Below are 20,695 nucleotides of genomic sequence, written 5' to 3'. Positions count from 1 at the left end.
ACCAATTGCCGACTAGGCAGACAAAGCGTTGATAAAAAACGCAAAAATTCCGAGCTCAACTCTCTCAGACGAGCTTGGTTCAACGGTCGGGCTTAATTCGGAATGATAGTTGTCCATGTCTGCGATAAGTCTGGTTCTCTACAGTGGCGTTTGTGTGAGTGAGCTTCCTCCACTCTGTATACAAATTGTATTATCTAGCCTCACTTGCGACTAAGTACGAGTATAAATGCGTCTGTCATAATTTTTGCATGCCCAACACAAAAGCGTCAAAACACCCGCGTTCCGACATCATTTCAATTCCGGCAGCCAGCCAAACAGTTAGCTCTGATCTCTGTGCAGTCCAGTTACTAAAATAATACTAAATTAATTCGCACATTACGTATACGCCGCTTACTACAGCCAGACAGTGTTTCGTTGATTGCCCACTAATTGATAATTTCGGCTTCAAAATGGGTGAGTCGAACGACCTAGTAAATAAGTGTATCACCAAAGTGTTTGTTTTTGGTCGACATTGATTTGATACCCCGCTGACGAGTGCTGATAAATTGATCATGAAGTGTTGTCATGAATTATTATAAATATCAAAAATGATAATAACTTGCGCTCCGATTAGGGCCCATACCACCCGCATTATCGCAGTGAACATGAAAGAAGTTTATGAGATAATGTTTCCCCAAAACATGTTGTTAGTTTCCATTTGATTTCGCAGCGTTCGGTACACAACTTGTTGTTAACTGTCCCCAAGGGTCCAGAAAATTCCTTTTTTAGGTAAACTAAAATCAAGTTCAACTAAAATCTATTAAATAAAATAAAGTACAAGTTTCATGTAAAGAGCCTATATTTAAAAGTTTTAAAACAAATTTCCCACGTTACAAATATTTGAGCAATTAAACAAATGTGAGAGCCCTAAAAGATCAAACTTTCCCATTTTATTAGTAATATTGCTACGAAATGCCAGACCTTTTTGTGTATATACCCAACACTCGGAGTAGTATCTCTATTTACTAGTTTGATAAAAAATAACAATTAATTTTTGGAGACGCTAAAAAAGTTTCTTATCAAATTGAGCCTAATTACATTTTTAAAATGTCTGTCGCGTCACTTAAATAGTGATCTGTGTCAATGTGCTTATATTTGTATAGCATTTCAAAAAATTTTAATTACTTTATATGTTTTTGATAGGTATATTGATATAAAGTAGTCTGCTTGAAACCATATTGTTTTTCCACTCGATAACAATTTGAAACGCCCATTATTGTCTGCTAGGTTGTACACATTAAAATATCAACAATTTTAAAATAACAATAGGTCTCTTAAAACACATTTGTTTAGCAAGTAGAACTAAATAAACAAAAAAAATGTAGCGGCCCAACGGAAAGTTTTTGACATAATCACACGTAAACAAAATACTTACTTCCGTGGGCAACAGTTTGGTAAATTGGTTTTATGTAACCTTCAGGGGGAGAAGTTAATAAAATTATGTGTCCAAATTATTTGAAAAGCTTATCAGAAACCGGTCAGTAGAATTATAAGCAATACATTTCAAGGCATTTCGGCTACTCAAAACATAAGAAAAATCTGTCTAAATTAGTATTGAAGCCCCAGCGAAGGTATTTACTTAAAAGGACCGTAAAAAAAGGCGCTCAAAACCAATACATTATAATTTTCATGTTATCAAATATGTTAGTACATTGACACTCAACAGGAAGTGTTTTTCAGTATAAATAATCTAGTTTAATGCGTAAATTATTGCTTCACCGTTGCGTAATAATTACGACAATTGTTGATGGGCAGGATTATTTCTACAGTGAGAGGATCAATCTCAAGTGTTCTATTTAGCTAGCACAGGTGTTACCTTGACCACTAACTTGTTGAGATATTGCCCAAGCAGATATGACAATCGGGGCTATTCCAAGACCCTTTCACACCCCCTTCACGTGTCTCGTCCGACTCTAGGAAATTGTGTCAACACCTTCGATCTGAAGTTCACTAAATAAATCCAAGGACAGTTCCGTAAAAATGCAACGGAATTTACTCAATAATCACGAATCGTAATCAAAACTTTATTTACGCAACCGGTGACATTTGATTTGATTTAGAAGTAGGGTGGGTTAAGGTATGTGAGTAAAAGAAGCATTACTTTTTTTGTTTTGTTTTTTCCTGCCCTATAGGGAATAAGGTTTACTATGGTCAAACCGAAATTTAATTGAATTATTAGTTGGCGTAAATGTCAAACTTATGTGGCTTATAAAAATGGATTATCAATCTGAAGCATATTAATAGTTGAAGATATTTTTCTCATTTGTGTAAATAAGTTAAATTTCACCATAGAAAAATGCAATTTATTTACATTTATTGCTTTTTGTGTATTGAACATAAATTTTATATTTATCTTGTACATTGACCTATAAATCTCGATGATTTTCTTTGAAAAAAGACTTAAAAATTTGTGCTTTGAAAGACAATTGACTTTTAAAATCGCTTAAAAGAACGTCTTACTTCGTTATGAAATTATCAGACTTCCGAAATAAAAATAAAGCGATTCTAAAAGTCCAAAGCTTATGCTGTATTTCGTGGGTAAATTTTATCAGATTTTTATAGTTTTTGTCTAATTTTTAGTTGTCTTATAAATCGATTAATCTTAGAAAAAGACAACTACGGTTGAAATAAGTTTAGAAGATATTTCAGGTGACTCTCGAATAGTTTGAGGAACTGCTTTTAGCACAAATTCCTAGAAAATGAGCAATCGTTTTGACATTTTTTAGTATGCCAAGACTGAAGTGGGGCAGTCGCCCTTTTGCCGGCGGGTCGGGCAAGCAAACAAATTGTGATTGGGGCAGAGTTTTCGCTGCACCGCCTTATCACATTACATATGTGGGCATACGTATATGGGCCAGTTCAAGTGCAAATGCACACAAATAGCGCAATCCCGACCAAAACAAGCAGCTTAATATGCGTTGAGATTTCGATCCGATGCCAATGGCAGAGAGAGTATCGATGGGGAGAAGGCAGCTCCGATGATACTACAGCCTATAGATGGGTTGGTTTGCCGTGGAACGGGAGGCGCTGTTTTGATAAGATAATGCACCTGTAAGAGCACTCGTCAAGTCGAGTGTCGGTGAGCATTATTGGACGTGTATTGATTTCGAATACTCCCCATATAAGGCGGAAAATCTTTAAATTCGCGCGATTCGGCGATTCGAACAGCATTACAGTTCTCCAGGGAGACGCCATCGGTTTCAATTTAAATTACGGATCCTGCTCGAGTGCGATTTGCTTCGCTTTGAAGGTTTTTTTCCTGTAAGGATGTGCCCAAGGATGTGAACAACCAACCACAAACAATGTGTCTAAATTCATTTCACAAATCTGCGAAAAAGTGTCAACCGTGATTTCAAAAGCAACTACGAAACAAAATAATTGAATTAACAGAACAAATGCGGCAGAATTAAAATTGTTCGAGCTTTGTTCATAGTGCAATTAAAATAATTTGGTAATTTATCGCATTAAATAATGAACAGACTGCAGTTCCGCCTTCGTTTAACTTATTGCTGTACTATTACCTCCAAATGATGTGTATAGATTTAACTGGCTAATGATTCGAAACCGCGTTGATCTAAAAATTGGCAGATAATTTGACGAACATTTGTTGATCGCAGTGTAACGGAATGGAAGGAATGTTTTTGGCTTCATCTCACATATGGTGGCATGGCATGAGTCATGCCCTCCAAGAGTTCTAACCATTCGAATTGAATTACAAATGGCCCTATTAAGACCATTCAACTGAATTGCTAATGAGGGACTTTCGTTTTTCACTGTTACGCTCTTGCAGCTGCCTTTGTACACTCTAAGCCGGCCAGATGCCCTCAATAAATCGGGAGGAGGAGAGCGGAGTGCAGTATTCCTACACGGAAGTCAGTACGTTTCAGATAAGCGAAGGAAACACTCGAAATATGTCACCCGAACCGGTCAAGTCCGGTCGTATTTTTCTGGCAGCAGTGGCAGGTGAGTGATGTACTTTTAATCTTACTACAGATAAATAGTTAAGATAAAAACAATATCTATAGTAAAATAAATGATTTTTGATTCGATCAAAAAATATTTGAAAATGAATGTTTTATGCTTTCCGAATTTATTAGCTTTATACTTATTAATTGTTAAAATACGCAATTTAATTTTACTTTATTGATTTGAAAACTTCTGACAATTCACATTGCGATAATTTAAGTTTAAATGTATTGGTTTTAAATATTTATGATCATGTTAAATGTATTGGTCTTAAATATTTTATTCAGAAATGAAACTGTCATTCCTCTCAGAAAAACCAACAAAATAATTTGAACTTTATATTTTAAATCTTCAAAGTGGTTGATATTCAACACACGAATATAACCATTTTTAATTCAAAAACAAGAAGGAAAGCAAACTTCGGCAAGCCGAAGTTCATATACCCTTGCAGCTATTGCATTAATTAAATACTTTTGAAAACATTTAAATTATGATTTTCTTGAGTATGTGCTAAAAAAAAACATTGAAACTATGATTATTTGCAGCTCAATTATTAGATAGTTATTTTATATATTTTTATTATTTCTATGGGAGCTATATGCTATAGACGTCCGATTTTGATAAAATTTATACCATAATTCTGAAATAATTAAACATTGCTATATGTCGAAGAACTAAACAAAAAATTAAAAAACAGAAAAGTTATAATTTTTTTCATTTATTTTTCCGATTGTTCCTATGGGAGCTATATGCTATAGTCGTCCGATTTTGATGAAATTGAAACCGTAATTCTGAAATATTAAACCATTACTACATCTCGAAGAACTAAACAAAAAATTAAAAAACAGCAAAGTTATAATTTTTTTTCATTTATTTTTCCGATTGTTCCTATGGGAGCTATATGCTATAGTCGTCCGATTTTGATGAAATTTAAACCGTAAATCGGAAATATTTTACCATTACTATATGTCGAAGAACTAAACAAAAAATTAAAAAACAGCAAAGTTATAATTTTTTTTCATTTATTTTTCCGATTGTTCCTATGGGAGCTATATGCTATAGTCGTCCGATCCGGCTCGTTCCGACTTATATACTACCTGCAATAGAAAGACAACTTTTGGGAAAGTTTCATGCAGATAGCTTTAAAACTGAGAGACTAGTTTGCATATAAACGGACGGACAGACGGACAGACGGACAGACGGACAGACGGACAGACGGACATGGCTAGATCGACTCTCCTAGTGATGCTGATCAAGAATATATATACTTTATAGGGTCGGAAACGTCTCCTTCACTGCGTTGCAAACTTCTGACTGAAATTATAATACCCTCTGCAAGGGTATAATAAAGAATAAAAATGATACAAGTGAAAAGCGATTTAATTTTATAAAAAACAAGTTAAAGAGAAAAGAAACAATAACAAATCCAAATATATAAATGTTTTCACTAATTGGAAAAATGTAGATTAAAAATGAAAAAATTTAAATCAACAATAAACCCATTGGATAAACCAATTAAATTTATTAGCAATTGCGTAACAATGTTTTTAGTTTATTTTAAGTAAGCTTATATTATGAAAACAATGTTACAACCATTTGTCTCTGGGTGTAACAAACTGTTAGACAATTTAATTCATAAATTTGGTATACAATACTTTTAGCTACTTCAAATTATTAAGTTTGCATTTTCTTCTATTAGCCAACTTATCCGCCTTCGTCGTGGGCACCACCCTCGGCTGGACATCCCCGATCGGGCCCAAGCTGAAGGCCGAAGACACCTCGGACTCGCCGCTGAGCAGGCCCATTACTGCCGAGGAGGATGCCTGGATCTCGTCCCTAATTGCCATCGGAGCCCTGGTGGCCCCTTTTGTGGCTGGGCCGATGGCCGACCGCATTGGCCGCAAGTGGGTGCTCCTGTCCAGCAGCCTTTTCTTCGTGCTGGCCTTCGGCCTGAACATGGTGGCCTCCGAGGTGTGGATCCTCTACCTGTCCCGACTAATCCAAGGCTTCGGCGTCGGCTTCGTGATGACCGTGCAGCCAATGTATGTGGGTGAGATTTCCACGGACAACGTGCGTGGTGCCACCGGATCCCTGATGCAGCTCTTCATTGTGGGTGAGTCGATTAATTTGTTGGAAGGGATTGCCTAATTAGACTGCAATAGTAATCTACCTTATATTTATATAAGCATATATTTTTTTAAATATTTTATAAAACTTATATAAGAGGTGTAACTACATGATAAAAAGTGGAAAACATTTTGAGACCATAAAGAAATACTCACTCGAAAAAAAAGAATTTAAAAACAGCTTAACAAATGTTTCATTAATTCATTCTGCTAAACATTTGATCCAAGATTTAAATTATCATTTTTAAAAAGCTTTTTTAATTATTTTATTTCATTATTTCATATCAAGTCATTTTCATTGAAAACAAGTTGTTTCGGTTTTAATTTCATATGCGTTATATTTGAAAGAGCGCTTTCCGATAGTGCGTTATACATATAACGAGTTACTGGAATTTAAAAATAAAATTCCGCAAAACGTAGATATTCGCAGACAATAATAAACAAACTTTTCAATTCATTGACTAAATGGAAGGTCCCCAAGAAAATGACTATTTTTACTAGTCTGTCGTCAAGTCAAAAGACCATTAATATATCCTCATAATGTGGCCTTTTGTGTATATTGTAGTTAGCAGTTGTTTTGTGTACGGACAACAGCACTAATTAAATAATTTATTTCCCCCTGCAGCTGGCATTCTGTACGTCTATGCCATCGGACCGTATGTTTCCTACCAGGCCCTGCAGTGGTGCTGCATTGTGGTGCCCGTGGTCTTCGACTTTGTGTTCTACCTGATGCCCGAGAGTCCGTACTTCTTCGCCGGAAAGGGCCGCAAGTCGGAGGCCCTGAGGTCGCTGCAGTTCCTCCGCGGCCAGAGCGCCGAGGGTGTGCACGACGAGATGGCCGAGATCCAGGCCAATGTGGAGGAGGCGATGGCCAACAAGGGCACCATGATGGACCTGTTCCGGAACGCCGGCAACAGGCGGGCGCTGTTCATCTGCGCCGGCCTGATCTCTTTCCAGCAGTTGTCCGGCATCAACGTGGTGCTCTTCAACAGCCAGTCGATATTTGCCAGTGCCAACACCGGGCTGGACCCGGCCATTGCCACCATCATCATCGGGTGCGTCCAGGTGGGATCCTCGGCCCTGACGCCCCTGGTGGCCGATCGCCTGGGCCGGAAGGTGATGCTGCTGACCTCCTCGAGCGTGATGTCCATCGGGCTGGCGGCCCTGGGCGGATTCTTCTACATGCAGCTGGTCGTCGGAGACATCTCCAGTGTGGTTTGGATGCCGGTTCCCGCCCTGATCATCTACAACATTGTGTACTGCACAGGCTTCGGCCCGCTTCCGTGGGCGGTGCTCGGCGAGATGTTCCCGGCGAACATCAAGTCGGCGGCCTCGTCGGTGGTGGCCAGCACCTGCTGGACACTGGGCTTCCTGGTGACCTTCTTCTACCCCACCCTGGACGCCCTCGGCTCCTACTACGCCTTCTGGCTCTTTGCCGCCTGCATGGTGGTGGCCTTCTTCTTCGTGCTTCTCGTCGTGATGGAGACGAAGGGCCTCAGCCTGCAGCAGATCCAGGATCGGCTCAACGGCAAGCGCAACTAGGAAGCACTCCTGATTCCCTAACGATTTTTATCCTACGTCTAAGGTCTATGTGCAAGTATTTTATTGGTTAGATTTGTAAGCCTAAACTCAATTGTTACATGTTTTTCCTGTTAATTTGTAAACCAAACTAAAATGTAGTAATAATAATTATGATATATCATTTAAAAAATGGGTTTCACTAAAAGGTTTACGAGTAGTCCAATGTCAACTCACGGAAAGGACAGCCAAAACAGAATATTTAACTATTTTGACCCGAAAGTTCTAAGGACAGTTATAGGATCAGTCAGCGGCATGATCAATCTTTATCTGCTTAAACATTTCATGTCTTGAACTTTTAAACTGAGCTCCCAAATGGTATATATACCTATGTATATCAATTAACCTAGTGATTCCTTATACGGTCGGAAAAGTCTCATTTACTGCGTTGCAAACTTCAGACCAAAATTATAACATCCTCTGCTAATGTATAAAAATGTTGTACCTTATTTGCATTAACTGAAAGGTTCGACCACATTCTTAAAGTTTTGTCACGTGCCAATAGCTTAAAAGCAAATATCTATACACTCTTATTTGAAACGTAAAATAATTGTAAACAAAATTCAGCTGAGTTGAACAGGTTATGTTAGGTTGTCTGCTGGTCGTCTGTTGGAGTGGTTATATTGCTTGATCCTTTTAAATGCCTGTGTTAATTATAACACATAACATGTTCGATGTAACCGCTTTACAAAAAATTTTGAAACAAATTCGCACTTGTTTTAAAACTAAGCGAATTTACAAGCCAAATTAAAGCAAAGTCTGGTCAACAATATTATTTGTTTGTTTCACATAGCCTTTCGAGGCATCTTTTATATAGGAGATGGATTCGCCAGACTGGACTACAAAAAGATATTACATTTATACGCGATTAAATTGGATGGGTAATGACATTTTACGGCGTTTTCTTTTCAGCAGGTTACTTTAGGTAGTGATGGCCAGTGGCAAAATGTTAAGATTATAACAGTTGTTTGCCTGCAAACTTCTGATCTCAAAATTTCTGTCCTTGGGTCCTGGACATGTGTTTTTATGAATTTTATCCTAGTTCCCTTTTGTCTGCTGATTTGGACACTTTAAATAAACCCGAACTCTTTCAGAAGACAAACTAACTTTCTAATAAACTTATTGCACAAACATATCTACCATATCAGTTGTTGAGAGTATTGTTTTCTGATTTTACATTATGGTAAGGAGTTCTAGTGTTTTTACTCTAATAGTAGATTGAACCTATTTAAAATATTGGTACAAAAAAGTGTTTGTTACAACACAGATTTCTAGTTAAAACATAGTAGCTTGGCATAATTTTGCCTAGTGCCACCAAACGATTTGTTCGGATAACTCAGAAATACAGAAACACAAAAAAACTGAAAACTATTTTTCCGCAATGGCTCCGAAGACGCAAGAAACCATGCTGGCTGAAATGGACCTGATCTTTCTGGACGCAATACTGCCAAGGTGCTGCAAGGATATCACCACCGCCCAGGCGTTCTTCAAGGACTACAGTGCCGAGAAGCCGAAGCGGACTGTTACCGCGTTTCGGCACCAAACTGATCCCTCTCTAATCTCAGGCCACTTTGCCAACAATCTGAAGGTAAGGAACCAGGAGCTGAAGACAAGGACCTGGCCACGATCCATGGACTGGCGCGAGGAGTATGCGCAGTTCGTGAAGCGCAACAAGTGGTGCAACGAGGAGATCTATAAACTCTTCTTTGTCCATCCGCCCATTGACTACAGACAAGTAAGGGACTATCTTCAGGACCTGCTCAAGACCACGTACATCTCGGACTACTCCCCCGACCAATACAAGTCGCTGAGGAGCCAGCGCAGTCAGAAGGTGCATCCGAGTACAACTGAGAGCATTGACTATCAGACGACCTATGGCAATTACTACAATCGCATTCAGGAGGTGGATCCCTTCAAGTCCAACCTTTTCCCAGAACCAGACTCAAATGTAAAACGAATGGACATAGGACAGTTTGCCAAGGAGATGCGCAAACTTTTCACAAAGTGCAATCTTACCACCTACTACGAAACTATCTGCCTCCCAGCATTGTTAAAGGCCAAAGACGGTATAATGCCGTCGGGTCCCATCGATCGGTATACACTTCGCAAGCACTAAATTATTATTCATTTCACAATTGTATTTAAACACTTATGCAAATAAATGTATAGATTTTAGCATTTGGACTAAGAAATGTCACGTCTTGTCTCAAAATTATGAATGTGCATTATTCTCGTCCACACAAACGGTCGGACTAAGTTAATTTTTAAGTTTCTATCAAATATCTAGGAAAATAAGTACTTCTGTTGTAAATGTTACTCATTTTTCTTGCCTTTGGAAAGGCTGAAAAAACTCAGATGTGACTTTTGACATGTTAAATTTTCTAATTTAGTAGTTTATCCTATAGTAGTTTATCCTTACATTTAACATTTGCATTTTACTTATGTATAAGTAGTATATAAAACACATAATACTTAATTGGTAGCAAACTTGAACTATAATGGTAGTTGGTTGGTAAATTGTGTTTACAAGAAGATTACCAACTGAGCGAGAGAGCGCAATGTCGACTTTTCGGGATTTGCAGATCAAAAATGTACCGACAAAATTAAATGATTCTCCGCAAAGGTATAAAAAGATATGTATATATAACTTATCATTTTTTTTTAAAAGTTTAAAGGATTACTAAAGCTTTAAGAGGGCATTAGGAAAGCATTTCTTTTGAGTAGGTTAAATAATATCAGAGTGACTTTCCATTTTTGCAAAGCTAAAAGCTTCTTCTCTCGACAGCAAAACTATAAGAATTTTCTGAGATATCATAAAAACAAATATAACTGACAATTAAATTCCTTGCCTATGGTTAGTATTCGTACAAGGCAAGATTTTAATTATTATTTTTACTTATTATTTTTAAAACAGTTAGATTTAAATCATGTTAATATTAAGTTATTTTTATATATTTATATAATCAATGTAATTATGTCTGATTTTCTTGTGACTGGCGCATTAATGTAAAAGTACTATACTTGTAGCCCCAGGATAATAACAAACCAATAAATAACAAAATATAATATATAATAAATATAAGAACATATTATAATATAATTGACATGATAACGTAATCTGCTTGAAGTTTCGAGTATAAATCAATCGTTCTCGGTTCTATTTAAAACATTTTTTGATTACACAATTGTTAATTGCAAAAAATACTTTTAAGATCCGTTATACGAGAGCTTTTTGTTTTTTTTTTTTTTAAGACCAAACGAATTTTTTTTTACATTTGTATTTTTATTCTAGGACCAGTTGTTGAGTTTTGTTAAATCAGGTGAGAGGGCTACGACTTAACAAAAAATAAAACTGAAAGTCATTAACGTGTATTACCCTAAAAATAATAATACAAATTTATTTTCATTGTGTATTCTTATAAGAGTGCATTTACACATATTTCATTCGATTTGAGTACAGAATAAGTAAAAATCTCCTGGATATTATATATGTGATCTTCTATTCGCACGATGACAAGTAAGATTAATGGTCAGCAATGAGCTATAAGTGATAAGCAAAACAATTTATGTAGGAGAAGCAAATCGACTCTCTTGAAATGCAGTACGATTGAGCGGAAGCTTTTGGTGCCGAGGTAGTTATAAACAATTTGATATCTGTGGGCAAACAATTCAGTCGTCGTGCGAGTTTCCAACCCGAAAGACCTACGGAAAAATATCGTCGAGAATGGATCGCTGGTCGAATCGCGTTGCTGTTGTTACTGGGGCCAGCTCTGGCATCGGAGCGGCCTGCTGCAAGGATCTGGTGGCCAAGGGCATGGTCGTCGTGGGACTGGCCCGTCGGGAGGAGCGTCTGAAGCAGCTAAAGGAATCGCTGCCGGCGGATCAGCAGGCTCGCTTCCATGGCCGCAAGTGTGACGTCAGCGTGGAGCAGCAGGTGGTGGATGCCTTCGCCTGGGTGGACGAGACGCTCGGAGGAGCCGATGTCTTGGTGAACAATGCGGGTATTACCACCAACTCCCTGCTCACGGATCCCGACAACTCCGCCGACATGCGCTCCGTTCTGGACACCAATGTCCTGGGATTCGTCTGGTGCGCCCGCGAGGCATTCAAATCGCAGCAGCAGCGCAATGTCACCGACGGTCATGTGGTGGTGATCAACAGCGTTGTGGGCCACAAAATTCCCACACTGCCAGGATTTAACTTCAAGATGTATGCCCCTTCTAAGTACGCCGTCACCGCTTTGGCGGAGGTCCTGCGCCAGGAGTTCCAGCTGAAGAAGACACAGACAAAAATTACAGTGAGTTGAAAGCGCACTTTTTTTGAAGCAAGTCACATTGCGGATGGGACATTCATTTAATTCTTATCAGTCACATTTCTATTAATATACACACAAAAAACAATCAACAGTTTAAACTGTAAAGATAAAATCAAATTATTAAAAAAAATAATTTCGACAGTAACGGTTCAAAGTTAAATTATTAATTTTTTAAATACCGAAAGCTTGCAAGTGTTTTTTTTCGGTGTATTTAACCAAAAATTCTACCTTTTTTTGTGCTAATTGGCTCTTTACTTTACCCTATCTCTTAAATTTGTATGTCGCTTTTTAGATAACGTATTTAACCCCCTGGAAATTTTTAAATATAGCAATCATTAAATTTCGGGTAGAGTAAAAATCAGATGGAAATCGGGCTGCCATTTCACAAAATGTGTTTAAGCCCGAAAAAATACATTACTCTAAATGAAAATCTTACCTTCCTAATTTTGTTTGTTTTTATATTTATTTAAAATTTGCTTTTTGTAGAGCATTAGCCCCGGAGCTGTCGACACAGAGATCATTGATGAAAAAATCAAGGAGGCTTTGCCAAACTTCCCAATGCTCCGTGCTGAGGATGTTGCCGATGCAGTTTCTTACTGCATCCAGACGCCTCCCAATGTGCAAATCCATGAGCTGATCATCAAGCCAATCGGAGAATCATTTTAACTGGTTCCTCAATGAAATTGGAAGTTTAAAGACGTTGTAACTCGAAAGCGAGAAATGCGCATCGTGAATATCAGAATTGAAAGTGGATTCCGCACAAAACCAGAATTGATTTACATAAAGAAAACCAAGCTTATTGTTTACAGAGAGAACATAAATAAATAAATTGCCTATATGGAAAGCATTTAATGGACATAAGCCCTAATATTTTCCATGTAGAGTATATAAAGTTTCCAATTGCAATAGTCTTTATAGTAGGTTTTTTAAGTGGTTTACAAGTAACATTTATTAAATCACTTCAACACACAAGTTCAATGAAGGAAGTACAGGGTTTTTAGTTGCAGGTAATTATTACATTACGTCATGGTTTAGATTATAACACTATGTCTGTATAAACATCGATTTCTTTAAGTTTCTCACCTTCTGTATCACAGTTACATGGTTATTACAAACGTGAGTGTGTGTATGTTTGTTTTGTGTTTTTGTTTTGAACGCATACAACTAGGATAGACAACACATATCTCTGCGCATATAACTATCATATAAAGTAACTACATCGTGCTGGCGCCGACAATGCGGCCCAACTTAACATCTAATAAAAATCCAGAGTATAAATAGTTTTGATTACAGTTAAGTACATAAACAGCGTTGAAACGTTTGGCTAAAAACTAATAATACCGTCATCGTACAGTCCTACCGACAGAGACGTACCCAGTACTTCCGCAAATTGCTTCAGTTTACAAATTGTATTCACTTGGCTGGAGCATCAAACGTGCAATAACATAAAAATAAAAGCATATTGCAGCCGTCTGAAGTCTTTTGGAAATAGCACACTAAGGAGAGTTTACAAGATTTCGCTTCGCTTAAGTCTACCAAGTACAATTACACATACATATATATCTAGAGTATATCAATGTAGAACTCACACAACGTACATATGCCTCGGCCCGCATATTTTAAAACAAAATATGCCGACACGCGGCTTGTATATGTATATATAAATGATCTCGGGCAGGCCTCCTCAGAGCCGCCGTACCCTGTAAAAAAATGCAGTTGCCTGATTCCGCATGGCAACAACAACGCGCGCTGGCCGGCAATAGTAGTAACTAACTCAATTGGATGTAGACGGATACGTTTGATATTTGCACTCGCGCAGCGTCTGGAACGAGTGCTCGAAGTCCCTCGGCAGCGAGGACAGTGCATGGGCGCTCTCGGTGCCCGAGATCGTTTTGATCAGGCTGTTGGAGTTCAGCGACTCCAGCTCGTGCGTCTCGGAATTGGCCAGCTCCACGATGGCCGAGCTGGTGGGGGTCAGCAGCTGCTCGCTGGCGATCACTTGGCTAGGTTTCCTGCGGAAAAACGATGAGTTGTTAATAAAAGCTTTAATACAAAATGATTAAAGCCAGTAAAAATTTAAGAAAATAAATTTTAAGCAAATAATTAAAATCATAAACGAAATCTTAATTAAATTTCTAAAAATAGGTTTAAGTTTTTGATATGTTTTTATCTATTCTTTTCTGCTGGGAAGCTAATAACATAATTTCACCTCACACGTAAAACCTACATGAAATGTACTAATGAAATAATCTATTGTTTTACGATTTGAAAGTAATATCAATAATCCTTACCGCTCGTAGAACTTGCTGCTGGCACTGTTCCGCTTGTTCCACAACGGCCACTTAAGTTCCAGAAAACCGTGCTGCGGGCCGGCAATGCACAGCAGACTCATCAGGAAGAAAGTGGCGTAGAGCCAGCTAACGATCATGACCACGACCAGGAAGACGCCGATCTGTATGTAGGGCAGTATGTTGGACGCCATCATGATGCCGCCAGCGAGACCCGTCGTGGTGGCCGCCATCACCGTGGGTCCAATGATCCGGGACAGTACAAACTGTGTGGCTGCTAGTCTCTCCTTGACCGGGGACATCCGGTAGTGGATGCCGTAGTGTAGGCTGAAGTCCACCGCCAGTCCGATGGCCGTGCTCACCGCAATGCTCTCCAAAATGTTGAGTTGCCAGCCGAGCAGGATGAGCACGGCCACGGTGTTGAAAATGCTCAGAGACACGGTTAATACGGCGTAGATGGAGATCAGTATGTTGACTGTAAAGCACAGTAGCACTGCAAGCGATGCTGCCATGGCCAGACAGATGGCCACCAAGGTGTCGTGTGAAAGTGTGTCCTGCACATTGTAGAATTTCAGATCGCTGGTGAACCATCCGCCTTGCAGTTCCGGGGGTGCCGTGGTCAACTGCTGCTGAAACCAATGCTCAACAGACTCGTAGAACTGTTTAATATTTGCGTAGATGGTGCTGTAGGCCACATTGGACTCGAACTCAATGACTATTGCTTTAGTCAAGAGCGGTGTGACTGATCCGTTGGTGCCGTACTCTCCGCTCTCGTTGCCGCTCATTGCAAGGTAATCTGCCGTCTCCAGTCGAGGGGCGTCTGCAAACTTGGGCCCTGCCACGCCAGGCCGGAAAAATGTGGTGTCATACATGTTGGATATGCTCTGTGGCAAGCAGTACTCGAAAATGTGAGGATCGAAGGGAAACTGGGCGTCGCAGCAAGGCGAACGGTCTTTCCGGGTAATGTCCATATCATCGATGCATCTAAAACACACAGATGATCAGAAGGTCTCATAAAATATAGTTTTTAAGCTTTTCTTCCTAATCTTAAGGTACAAGATCTAAAATGTCAATATATGTACCATTAGAAATCGTTCAAAAAATTGTTTGCGAAAGTAAATACCATAGTTTGTTTTCAAATTAAAAATAGCTAGATATTTTCGTAATTAAAAGTTCACATAATTTTTGTGGCAGCATATCCACTGCCTTTATGCTTACACTTAAGTCTATTTTATAAACCACTAGAGAAAATGCACTATTTGGATCATTTGCTCACCTGCGCTTCATATAATCGATGAGATTTTCAATGAAACAATTGGGCAACAGCATGCCCAGGGTCTCTTTGTAAAAGGGTTGCTGGCGCACGCTCTGGCAAAAGTCAAGGATCCAGAGTTGCGCCGGCCTGCTGGATACATTAAAATTATTGTCGTAGTGCAGGTTGCCGTAGGAATTGGGGTTCGTGTAGTCGCCATCGTCCACCGCTTGGACGCCCCAGACGAAATGCATGTGCATCTTGAAGTTCTCGTACGCCTGCAACGGCTTCTCGAACCAGAACTGCTGCTTGAGGCTGGAATACATCTCAAACGGGTGCTTCGACACGAAGAGCTGGAAGTGCGACTTCTCCGGCAGCTGCAGTCCTGGATACCAGAATACAATGACGGCACTGGACGCGCCTAGAGCACCAAAGATCAGCAGCCACAGGTAGGCGTAGTTCATGATGCTGTGCGTTATGCACGCCTCGAACATCTGACAAAATCTGTTAATTGACTTCTTGCAGGCGTGGATCAACTTCTGGGACACCGGATGGTGACAGGAAATCCTGGTGGCAAAGAGCCGTTCCATAATGGAGACCGAGGCGGGCAGCCAAGTTATCATGAGCAAATAATTGGTCACCACAACGGTTCCCGCAAAGATTCTGAGATAAAGAAAGAGAAAGTTTAAGTTTCGAGCTATTTTGGACCAGCAAAACCAAATTATCTACTTACCCAAAGCACTTGATGGCCGTTATGGAGCTGCTGTAGGAGGCGTAAAAGGCGCCGGCGGTGGTGAGCGATGTCACGAACATGGAGGCAGCAGCGTGTCGCATGGTCAGCGCCATGATGTTCTCCAACGACTCCGTGTGATCGCTGTGCTCCAGGGGCGTTGGCAGCGCACTCTGGGATTGAGTGGTCAACGTGCATCGATTGCTGAACCTCTCGGCCAGCACACACTGCCAGATCTTCAGAAACAAAAAAACATCGTCTGCTCCAATGCCAATGATCACTACCACGGCCAGAAGGTTCATGTAGGGGAAGAACTCGAACTCCAGGACGATGGCGTAGAAGAAGTACGCTAGTCCCAACGAGAAGCAGATGGCGATGCAGGACATCAAAGTGATGAACGCGGATCCGGTGTACAGCCAAACGCTGGCCATGACGAAGGCTCCTCCCAGGGAAACCAGCCAGACATCCGTCAGCAGCAGTTCGTTGAAGAGCTCGTTCTCGAGGCCCAGATCCATCGCTATCACTTCCACAAGCTCGTTGCTCAGCTCCCTGCAAAATCAGTCACAAGTTTAATATCAAAAAGAAACACACAAAAAAATATTAAAGCAACAATAAAAATTTAAAAAAAAAGTTTAAAATGGATCCTGTGCAGAGGGAAAGGGAGCTGATCAAAATGCAAATGCCAAAGACCAGGATCCTCGTTACAACCAGCAAAGCGGACTATGTGGACCATACTGGAATTGCGGTTTACAATCCCCCAATCAGGCAAGCTCAAGAAGATCCCTCCCTAATAACTGGCCACAATTGGGACAATCTGAAAGTTTCTGGCATAGAAAATAAAACGAAGACTTGGCCGCGATCGATGGACTGGCGCGAGGACTACGCACAGTTCATTAGGCGAAACAAATGGTGCAACGAGGAGATCTACGAATTGCTATTTCTGTCTCCACCCGTGGATTTCCAAGTGCTCAAGGACTACCTTAAAGATCTGCGCAAGACAGTTTATATGTACGACTACTCGCGAAATGACTTCGTTTCTTTGGTGAGTCGGCGGCGGGTGAAAGACATAAAACGCTTTACCTCCAAAGATGGGGACTATCTCACCACCTATGGGTGCTCCTACAATCGCTTGCAGGAAATGGAGCCGTTTAAGAGCGTCCTATATCCGGAGCATCAGTTAAAGGATCCAACGCTGGATAGGATCGCCAAAGATCTGCGCAAGCTGTTCACTAAGTACAATATGACGACCTATTTCGACACTCTATGCGTTCCAGCTTTGTTGAAGGCTAAGAATGGCATAATGCCATTGGCCCCCATTGATCGCTATCAATATCGCAAGTACTGAGTAGAGGCCCGTACTTACACATCTTCCCATTCGTGGAACAGCGGCAGCAAGCGATTGGATTGTGCCACCGGCACGAAGATCATGGCGTACTTCAGGTACACGTTGGTGTCCTGAAAAAACAAAAAATGTAATTAGTACTCAAACATAATCAACGCAGGAAAAAAAAATGTAAAAATAAAAACCAAAATGAAAATTAGGAACAAATGTGGCTTTGAACTTACATTGGTCTTGATGAAGCTAAAGTCCGTGAGGAAATTGAGGACGTTAAAGACAATATTGAGCCGCTTGCACTCCTCGGGAGCACGACAGTGCGGGATTTCGTTGCAGTGGTTGTCCATCTTCAGGTCGTGGAAGTACTCGTAGCAGCCGGAGAGCAGCGTCTGCAGCGAAGTGACATCCTCTGCGGTGAGGTCGAAGCAGGAACTTTTGTTGGCCAGCATGGCTGCGTAGTTGGGCAGCGACCACGGCCTGCAGCATTCGGTGGTGAGCATTTCGGGCTCGCAGAAGGCCCGGTAGCTGGGCACCTCGGTTATCTGGTCTTGCAGCTGGCACATTGCCAGCAAGCCGTTCAAATCGAACAACGAGTCGGTGGCGTTGGGCCCGATCCGCTGAACCACGAAGTGGGAGTACTCCTTTCGTGGCGACGAGTCGCAAAAGAAGCCTTCGCTGGGCTGGCGACGATGAACGTCCGCCCAACCGTCGGTGGGCAGGGTGGCGGCTTGTTTCAGAAGTCGCCAGGTGCTCTTTTTGGTCTGCACCCGCTCCCGATGCTCGTCCTCATCCACCGAGGTGGTGTTGTGCCCATACTCGATCTGCTCGGTGCGCCGGGTGGGTTCCAAGGCCGAGGAAGCGCTGTCGTTTGTGATCTCGTAGTCGCGGAACACGCCGCTGTCACCCATCCAGGTGTCCACAGCAAGATTGGCGACTGGAGCACTCGTTGCCTTCAGACGCTTCTTGAGCTGCATCATCTTCTGGGCCACATCGTGATGTTCGTGGCTGCTCTGGTTTTGTTCCTTGCGTCGCTTGTTCTTGTTTCTGTTTCTATGCTTGTTCTTGCGTCTCCTGTGATTCGGATGCAGCCGGGATTCCACGTAGCCCTGTTCCACGCGCCTCTTCTCCCATAGATCCGAGGGATTCGAGAAAAGCGCTCCATGGTGGTCGGTCTCCTGCATCAGGTTGTACCAGGCCGTCAGGCGTTGCCCTATCTTGGTGCCGCGCGTTTCGAAGCCCTGAAATGGAAAACAGTTTATGTGCAAATGTTAACAAAAAATAGTATTAATATTATTAAAAATATTTGATAATTAAAATTTGTTAAAAATTTATTTAAAGCATTTTTTTAAAACAAAAGCGTAGTTATATTTGCAATTGCAATAGCTTGAAAAAAAGGTAATGATTCCAATAAGACCTCTTTCGATCGACTCTTATTACTCATCGTAAAAATCAAGGAGCTAATCTATTGGAGTGTTTGATTAACTATATATCGAACTTTTTAAACAAATTTGATTAAAACATTTGTTTTTGCATATATTACATATGTTGGATTAGTTTCTACTTAATAGTTGCATGGTGACCTCGGTTCTTTGGACTGGATCGTCCGAAATTTAAAAATCAAAGAGATTGAAGTATTGTCTAATCTAGTAACTAACCGAAGGAATAGTCAAAATAAAGTTTTTTGGCAAAATGGCGGTTTTTCAAACAAAATAAACACCATTTTGAGTAATACGCCTTTAATGTTTGTACTTGTACTTGCAAGCACTCTGAAACTACTTTTAAAAATTCACCGAACGCTATAAAATAAACGTATGTATGTACATAACAAAATAAACAAAACAAAATTTTTAATTCTAACTGTTCATGGCAAGGTAAATTTTATTTCATAGCTCGTAGTCTCCCTTAACTGGAAATTGTGTTTTTGTCGGCAGGCTTTTTGTGTTTAGGCAGGTTCGACTGCTGAATCAACAGTGTTCGGATCTTTCTGTCACAGTATGTTTCATATGTCTCGATGATTCGGTGATTTGATGTCTCATTGTTTCAATTATCTGAATCAAAAGAACCAAACATTTTATGAGTATGTTTCACATGTTTCATTGATTCGAACGATGGGGAGTATTCGAATCTCTTAGCTTGGAAGCACAGTAGTAACAATACTTAGATGATACTGTGATCGAATAATATTGTTGATTCATTCAGAGCTTTTGCTGATAAAAGCTAAATAACTGAACCCTAACAAATTTGTATGTCTAAACTAAAAAATTAACTGTTTTATTCATTATACAATTATATCCCAGACTATTTATAACTTACTCCTATTGTTATATACTGCAACTATTACAATAATATGTACTTACCAAGGTGGGATCGCTAAAGTCGGGCAGTTTGTTCAAGATGAGGGCCACAATAATGCAGGCCACGCAGTACACGGCTATGGAGACGACCACCAGGTAGGGACGCCTGGCCAGGACATGGTAGTACCAGTTCATCCTCTCGGAGTCGAAGCACAGCATGTCAGTCGAGTAAGGTAGCCTAAATTCGCGTTAGCCTCTTCGCATAGCGATGCACAACCCCTCCTTGAGCTTCCTTCTTAGTGCATCCTTGGCGGCTGGAAAAGTCTCGAATAACCTTGTGCTGGTGGGTGCTCCTTGGGACCGTGCCAGATTCTATTGTCTTGCTTCTGTTATAGATACTGCCTGGTAATCAGGCTTCCACCGCGGAGTTCCACTTGTTGGATTGCATTTTTTTCTGGGAGTGCGCGCCCGTGCAAATAACTCAGGGTTCGGAACTAACTAAAACAACACAAAAACAACCAAAAACTATGCGAATAAGGATAATGCAGAAAACGGTGAAATAACAACAAAAAAGCAGCACAAAGGATACACTGAGGTGTGAGCCAGTGTTGAACAATACAACCACCAGTGCTGACTGCCAAAACAGCTGTTTCGGCGAAGAAATGATCAAATTATCAATGACATAGTATAGACTATGTTTGAATTAATTTTTTTGTTATGATATTTTAAAATAACTTCTATAGAGTCATTGTTATTTTGAGTTTCTTAAAG

The 20,695-nt window shown here is 40.4% G+C and overlaps 5 protein-coding genes across 8 annotated transcripts; 4 read left to right on the top strand and 1 right to left on the bottom strand.

The window, feature by feature from the left end:
* Positions 1 to 189: 189 nt before the first annotated feature.
* Positions 190 to 7,816, top strand: LOC128252541 (facilitated trehalose transporter Tret1). Of its 4 annotated transcripts, none has more exons than XM_052980327.1 (4): positions 190 to 453; positions 3,830 to 4,002; positions 5,705 to 6,118; positions 6,757 to 7,816. In XM_052980327.1, the coding sequence occupies exons 2-4, from the start codon at positions 3,858 to 3,860 to the stop codon at positions 7,671 to 7,673; spliced, it is 1,476 nt and encodes a 491-aa protein (XP_052836287.1). In that variant the 5' UTR covers positions 190 to 453; positions 3,830 to 3,857; the 3' UTR covers positions 7,674 to 7,816. The 4 variants fall into 4 exon arrangements, with proteins under 4 accessions (XP_052836287.1, XP_052836289.1, XP_052836286.1 ...); XM_052980329.1 differs by lacking the exon at positions 190 to 453 and adding an exon at positions 700 to 768; XM_052980326.1 differs by lacking the exon at positions 190 to 453 and adding an exon at positions 3,141 to 3,300.
* A 1,160-nt stretch (positions 7,817 to 8,976) lies between these two features.
* LOC128252550 (uncharacterized) lies at positions 8,977 to 9,891 on the top strand. The gene has a single exon (XM_052980342.1). The coding sequence runs from the start codon at positions 9,091 to 9,093 to the stop codon at positions 9,823 to 9,825; it is 735 nt and encodes a 244-aa protein (XP_052836302.1). The 5' UTR covers positions 8,977 to 9,090; the 3' UTR covers positions 9,826 to 9,891.
* A 1,416-nt stretch (positions 9,892 to 11,307) lies between these two features.
* Positions 11,308 to 12,924, top strand: LOC128252548 (farnesol dehydrogenase-like). The gene is made up of 2 exons (XM_052980339.1): positions 11,308 to 12,006; positions 12,511 to 12,924. Exons 1-2 carry the CDS (start codon positions 11,434 to 11,436, stop codon positions 12,688 to 12,690), a joined length of 753 nt encoding a protein of 250 aa, XP_052836299.1. The 5' UTR covers positions 11,308 to 11,433; the 3' UTR covers positions 12,691 to 12,924.
* Positions 12,925 to 12,994: 70 nt separating this feature from the next.
* On the bottom strand, positions 12,995 to 20,540 carry LOC128252532 (protein dispatched). Its single transcript, XM_052980314.1, has 7 exons — positions 19,988 to 20,540; positions 17,861 to 18,868; positions 17,658 to 17,749; positions 16,298 to 16,843; positions 15,589 to 16,227; positions 14,316 to 15,296; positions 12,995 to 14,036 (listed from the first exon to the last, which is right to left on the bottom strand). The coding sequence occupies exons 1-7, from the start codon at positions 20,141 to 20,143 to the stop codon at positions 13,799 to 13,801; spliced, it is 3,660 nt and encodes a 1,219-aa protein (XP_052836274.1). The 5' UTR covers positions 20,144 to 20,540; the 3' UTR covers positions 12,995 to 13,798.
* LOC128252552 (uncharacterized) lies at positions 16,850 to 17,746 on the top strand. Its single transcript, XM_052980344.1, has one exon. The coding sequence runs from the start codon at positions 16,932 to 16,934 to the stop codon at positions 17,637 to 17,639; it is 708 nt and encodes a 235-aa protein (XP_052836304.1). The 5' UTR covers positions 16,850 to 16,931; the 3' UTR covers positions 17,640 to 17,746.
* Positions 20,541 to 20,695: the final 155 nt, after the last annotated feature.

This window comes from Drosophila gunungcola, chromosome 3R (assembly GCF_025200985.1).
Source record: "Drosophila gunungcola strain Sukarami chromosome 3R, Dgunungcola_SK_2, whole genome shotgun sequence".
Taxonomy (NCBI): domain Eukaryota; kingdom Metazoa; phylum Arthropoda; class Insecta; order Diptera; family Drosophilidae; genus Drosophila; species Drosophila gunungcola.
The sequence above is the reverse complement of the archived record's forward strand: the minus strand, read 5'-3'. Positions and strand labels throughout refer to the sequence as shown.